Here is a 6,482-nt window from a genome sequence, read left to right on the forward strand (position 1 = left end):
CTCATTTTGATGAAAATACACAGCAGAATGCCAGGGGAAGAGAGAAAAAGACCTAAGTGATCATTTTTATCTTTATTGCGTCTGAAATGAAATGAGAAGGAACAAGCAAGTCCCGCTGGAAAGAGATCGGGGACAATAAAGAGCGAAGTTGTGGCTTTAGGTAGGGGACCTAAGGAGGTGGTCTGAGACCGCTCACAGTGGACCGGCAGTCCTTTCTGCGATTTGCACACAGACACAGAGAATCTCTCCGGAAAGTTGTTGAAAGGTACCAGCAAGTGTAGAAAGGGGAGCACCTGAGGATGCCTTTCACAGCCCCCAGACGGAGAAACTGTTCTTTTATCCCAAATTCCTAAGGAGCACGGAAGTCTTCCACGTTAGTAAGGGAACACACAGACACACACCGGTAAGTTGCATGTCACGAAACAAAACAAGGAAATAAGGAGACCTCTGCTGATCCCTGTTTGCTGACACAAATCTGAGTTTGGTTAAGCATCTCAAGATCATTTTCCCGATTTCAGCTCTTTTTTCATGGCTTTCTTTCCCTGGGTACCCAGGTGCACAAATGGGATGGTGATCTTCACAAAACATCAACAACAATGACAAAAAAAAAAGCCTCTCGCTCACACAAAAGCCCACCTTGTAAATGAATGGAATATTAATGACTACCTAACAGTTGCACCGTTGGCAGGGCAAAACTGAGCACTCACACAGCCCTTCCTGCAGATTGCCCGTGGAGCCGGAGCAGCTCGAGGAGAAACGCACCTACTGTATGTGAAATGCTGGTGCAGATTTTTTTCCTATCAGTCTAACCTTCTGTGTTGATGCATGAATGCTGGTACCCACTTACAGGGATGCCAGATGATCAGTGCAGAATGAAGGTCCCAAGAGAGAGGATCACATGGTTCTCCCTGCCCTGTGACGTCACTAGCAGATGGCATGGGTACCAGCTCTGGCAGTTGGCATCAATGTCACTTTTTAGAGATCAATGAGATAGTGCAGATACACACAGATCTAGAGACTCCAGGAGACGATGCGACACTCAGCCTGAAAAGATTTGGAAGATCCAAAATGAAAACTGATTATTGAATGAAATTAAAACCTAAGGTAATATAAATAAAGATATACTTCAATTGATGCTGGCTTTGCATGCAAGTATTTAAAGATACAGTGTCACTGTCTTATAGTATTTATATGCTCTTTGCCATCTATAACTTCTTATTATATTTCATTCTTATGATGCAATTATCACATACTTTCACTGCTACTATGTAACACTGCAAGTATGTGGACATTACTAAGAGTTTCTGTGTGTGTGTGTGTGAATGTGTGTGTGTGTTTGGAGATTGTTAAACTGAAAAGTCTCTGTTTTAACCTGCTTATTTGTTTGAGGACTTTAGATGAAAATACTTGCTGCTTCACCAAACGAAAGCCAAAATTGCATTTGAAACACAAATTATTTTCCCCTTTCATTCGGGATTCTGAACACACGTGCACAATTGCAGTCAGAATCCTTGGACCGTTCCCGTCAGATATTAGCTAGAGGGAGACTTCTGTGGCTCGTAGAACAAAAACACTCCGAGAGTGTTTTTTGTCCAGGATAATTTGAACAGCAGTAAACAGACAATTACATGTAGAGAAAATGTAAATGGAAAGCAGTCGCAACATTTTCTTTGAATTGAAACAATGCCAGTGGTTTTTATTTTTTAAATTTATTTATGGAGTTTATTCCAAATTAGCTTAATCCTTCCCCACCCCCGTTTTTTTTGTGTGTGAAGGCTGGGAAATAGTGCTCTTTTACATTTTTCTTTACTGATCCGAGAGAAATCAGTTTTAAAATTGGCTCTGATTAATTTTTTTACAAAATTGTATGTTTGCAACAGCCACTTATCTGAATCCACGGTTACATAATGCAGCAAATAAAGTTAAGGCTTTTTTTTAAAAAAAAACCCACAAATTTGTCAGCTAATGGAGAGAGAGCACTTTTTATTTTAAAAACTGGTGCCTCCTCTCATTTCTACTCAGGGGAATTAGAACTAATGAAATTCTGTATTGCTGTATCATGTTTTGCATTTGCTACAATTCCATGCTCTTTTTTGTATATTTAAAAACCAGTAAAAAAATCAAAGAGAAATGGAGATGGTGGTGGTATTACTATAAATGCCTCATGTTTTATTTTCTTTTGATAATCTGCTTGTATAAATTAATCCTATTGCATGTGTCAATGTTTGCTATAATTACTAATCTGCCCAAACTCAAAAATTATATTTAATGTAAAAAAAAAATGAGTCCTGGAACCAGTTTTTTTTCACGTGGTTTTGCATTTTTATGATTAAGTCATTCAATATGTTTGAAGTGCATAAACTTTAAAAATGAAAACACTTTAAATATTGGCATTTTTCAGGTAATTTAAGATTAGAGAACCATGTTAACACTACCGTTTGATGAGTCTGTTGTAATGCCAGAATCCCAGATGTGCAGAAAGTTTTCTAGAGAATGCGAGGACCAGAAGCAAATTAAGAAACCAGAAAGCTTTTCCAAACAGATTGTCCTTCGAGGAAAGAGCATCAAAAGAGCCCCGGGAGAAGAAACGGAGAAAGAGGAAGAGGAGGAAGACAGGGAAGAGGAAGATGAAAATGGCTTGCCCAGAAGGAGGGGTCTTAGAAAAAAAAAGACAACCAAGCTGCGACTCGAAAGGGTCAAGTTCAGGAGACAGGAAGCTAATGCGCGGGAGAGGAACCGGATGCACGGCCTCAACGACGCTCTGGACAATTTAAGAAAAGTGGTCCCCTGTTATTCTAAAACCCAGAAACTGTCCAAAATTGAAACTTTACGACTGGCCAAAAACTACATTTGGGCACTTTCAGAAATTCTAAGAATCGGCAAGAGACCCGACCTGCTCACGTTCGTCCAAAACTTATGCAAAGGTCTCTCCCAGCCCACTACAAACTTGGTGGCTGGCTGCCTGCAGCTCAACGCCAGGAGTTTCCTGATGGGGCAGGGCGGGGAGGCCGCGCATCACACCCGGTCACCCTACTCCACTTTCTACCCGCCCTACCACAGCCCTGAGCTCACCACCCCCCCGGGGCATGGGACTCTTGATAATTCCAAGTCCATGAAACCCTATAATTATTGCAGTGCGTATGAATCCTTCTATGAAAGCGCCTCCCCTGAGTGTGCCAGCCCTCAGTTTGAAGGTCCCTTAAGTCCTCCCCCAATTAACTATAATGGGATATTTTCTCTGAAGCAAGAAGAAACCTTGGACTATGGCAAAAATTACAATTACGGCATGCATTACTGTGCAGTGCCACCCAGGGGTCCCCTTGGGCAGGGTGCCATGTTCAGGTTGCCCACCGACAGCCACTTCCCTTACGACTTACACCTGCGCAGCCAATCCCTCACCATGCAAGATGAATTAAATGCAGTTTTTCATAATTAATGAGGAAAATGAAAATAAACAGTGGTCATTCACCTCCCCCCATCTAATTAAGACAAAGCAGATGCTTGTGGGCTGAGTAATTGGCACAACTCTATCTAAGGTGTTCCCTAGTTCCTGAAGTGTGTTTCAACTATTGTGAGGATTTTCTAGGTAACAATAAACCTCTTTTCTTAAGAGAACTCCTTTTCCTTTCCTTTTGTCTGTAAAGCACTGTGATTCTGTTTCTACAGGAAGAATTCTTTTCTGTGGTTTTGGCTTTTCTTTTAAATTCACAATTTGTTTGAACGAGGTGTCTCAGAATATACTGTTGAATAAAGACATGCATCCAGCAAAACTCACTGTCTGTTTCAGTTGTACAGTAATTATAAACGTGCATGTTATTAAAATAAGATGAATAAAATGATGTGTTTCTAATGATTAGGAATTATATATTATGTATCTCTGAAAAATTGGAAATTTAATATATGGAAAATAACACCAAGCTGACAATGATATTGGAAGGTGTATTTGAAAATGTGCAACAATATAAAAAAAGCTATGCAATTTTCTTTTTATCAAGGACAAATCTAAATGCATTCAATTGGTAATAATTCCTCTTCAAGTATTTGCAGGTGGGGCAAGATATTTGGGTTGGTGGGGTCATAATTTTGGAAAAAGTATTTCAATCATAAAAAAATTTTTTTCAGCACTTGTTTTGTATTGTTTGGAAATTTTCTGTACAGGTTTGTTATCATAATGTATAATTGTGTTTTTTCCACCCCACATTTTTAAAGCAATTAAATATAGATATTTACACTTGTAAAGGATATCTATTAGCTGTAATATTCCTTCATACTTCCTATTTCCTGGTACACAGCTGCTTTCTGTGTCCAAAACTTCCTCCTCCCTATTTCAGAAATATTCCTGGACCTCAAAGCCGTGCAAGGTAAAACAAATTTCTTAAACAAAATGGCCAAAGCGCTTACAAGGCTTTTTTTTTTTTTTAAGTATCTTAAATGAAAGAAGAGGAGCCCACGAGGGTTAAACATCCTGGGGAAACAATGATAAATCCTGGTAACCTTCAGCTCCAGCCGAAATTCGGTGGCAAATTTCCAGCAAACACCAGAGTGGCTGTTAAAAATGGAAGGTTTGACTCTGTGCCCTTTAAATAAGTCTGGCCGATTAGAGGCTAAATTCTGCGTGATTATAAGTTTCCTGACAAAAGGCCACCAAAAACCTCCTTGAATCGAGCCGGGGGAGCTCACCCTCCGAAGCAGAAGTGCGCGTCTTCTACAATAAACACCACGGTGTCAGTGACCTCCCTCCAGGTGCCCTCTGGTATCTGCCTGCTTTGCCTTTCAGGGGGCAGAGGGGGAACAGCGGCGAAGGCCTGTGAGGACCGCGGAAATGGGTCCAGCGGTGACGGGAGGGAGCCCGCCCTGGCGGACCTGGGCCGGCCTGGGCAGGCCTGGGCAGGGGGTCTGCGCACCATGGCCGGGCTACTGCTGCCCACTCGTGCGTCCGGGGCCACCGGCCACTGCTGCTGCGGCGCAGAGGCTCAGGCCCAAAGGTGCCTCGGAGGTGACTCCTGGGGGGAAGGAGGTGGCTGACCGCCTCCCCCCAACCCCGCCCCGCAGTTGTCACAGGGGCACAGAGGCACACGCTGCACTGCCCGTGTCCCGCCCGCAGTGGGCGCCCTGGGGCTCCGGGTCTGCACCTGGTAAGCGCACTGACCTCCCCGGACCAGGAAGGGGTTTCACGGCCTGTGCCCCAGACCTAGCTGGCCCTAGAGACCCGGCTCTGAACCCGGGAGAGGCAGACCTCTTAGCGCCAGGCCCGGGGAGGAGGGACAGGGGGTCACCCCTTCACCCGCCGCGTCTGCCGCAATGGGGATCAGGGAGGCGGCTGCAAATTCCGCTAAGAGCTGGCCCTGTCCTGCCTTTCCCACGGCTTAAGGAGCCGAGGCCTGGAGTCCTGCGCCCCATTCTCCTGAGGGGCAGCGGCCCTTCAGCTCTCCCGTCCCCATCGTAGCGCCGGGGCCTTGGGCGTGCACCGCCACCGCGCTCCCAGGGGCGAAGGTACCGAGCAGCTGCTGGGAAAGGGCACTGCGCGTCCTGAACGAGCCCTTCTGAGCGGCTGCGTGAGCACCTGTTCAGTCAAATCCCACGAGGGCAGGAGCCAGGGGTCGGGGAAAGAGGGGCAAGTGTGCCCTCCAGGGATAAAGAGGAGTTTGCCTCAGCTTGAGAGCCCTCTGTCCCCTAGCTGTCGTGACAATGGAGCAACTGCTTTCTCGCAGACGCGCACAAAACCTGCCCTCTCTGGTACTGTGGCCAGGATTGCTGGGCCTCTTTAAGGCCACTCAGATACTGAGAGTTTGATCACTGCTCATCCCGTCTGAGCAAAGGGCGAGAAAGTAAGGATGCATCTGGAAACGGGAGAGTGTGGCTCTCTGAAAAATGTTAGGGCCGTTCTGTTAAGTCACTAGCAGAATAGATGCGGTCTCCCCCACGCCTGCTTCAAGGTGACCCACCCCCCGGGGGGGGGTGGAGAACAGCATCGCGCCTGCTCCTCGTCTTCTTGGTCCAGACAGCCTTTGAAATCCGCACAGACTTCCCGGGGTCACAGAGTCCTGCTGGAACCAGAGACTGCAACAGGAGCCGCCTTCTCCAGGCGCCCTTCTGGCAGTGTGGGAGAGCTAAGAGGAAAAGCAGCTGGCTGAATGGGGAAAAGCAACTGTTCAGAAGGAGCGTCTCAGCTCCGAGCTTCGTTCCCAAGGAACGCAAGCGAAAGAGCGGGGTTTGCAGGCACAGACCTCACGGATTAGGACGTTTCTTCCAAAGGTGGATGCACAGATCCCGAGGGTGCTCCAACCTTCAGCAGATTGATGATGGAATCTGGGGTACTGTGGGGTGCGTGGGTCTGAGCCCTGTGGCTTCACCATCCTGGGGACCCCACTGATGACCCCTGGTGTGGGAATCAGGGAGCTGGCCCCCTTGCCCCTACCAAGTGTGGGGTGTCACTTGTCTTCCTCAGCAGCCCCCCACGCACCCTGTTGCCTGGGGACTGC

At 46.4% G+C, this 6,482-nt stretch overlaps 1 protein-coding gene across 2 annotated transcripts; it reads left to right on the forward strand.

Annotated features, from left to right (window-relative positions):
* The first annotated feature begins 980 nt into the window (after positions 1-980).
* Positions 981-4,069, forward strand: NEUROD6 (neuronal differentiation 6). Of its 2 annotated transcripts, none has more exons than XM_045828335.1 (2): positions 981-1,104; positions 2,402-4,069. In XM_045828335.1, the coding sequence occupies exon 2, from the start codon at positions 2,423-2,425 to the stop codon at positions 3,434-3,436; it is 1,014 nt and encodes a 337-aa protein (XP_045684291.1). In that variant the 5' UTR covers positions 981-1,104; positions 2,402-2,422; the 3' UTR covers positions 3,437-4,069. The 2 variants fall into 2 exon arrangements, with proteins under 2 accessions (XP_045684291.1, XP_045684292.1); XM_045828336.1 differs by having other exon boundaries at positions 1,003-1,104; positions 2,543-4,069.
* Positions 4,070-6,482: the final 2,413 nt, after the last annotated feature.

This window comes from Phyllostomus hastatus, unplaced genomic scaffold, assembly GCF_019186645.2.
Source record: "Phyllostomus hastatus isolate PE091 unplaced genomic scaffold, TTU_PhHast_1.1 phas_scaffold_78, whole genome shotgun sequence".
Taxonomy (NCBI): Eukaryota; Metazoa; Chordata; class Mammalia; order Chiroptera; family Phyllostomidae; genus Phyllostomus; species Phyllostomus hastatus.

What these genes read in the sequence shown, in the direction of transcription:
- NEUROD6 (XM_045828335.1), top strand. Translation starts at nt 2,423, where the DNA reads ATGTTAACACTACCGTTTGATGAGTCTGTTGTAATGCCAGAATCCCAG.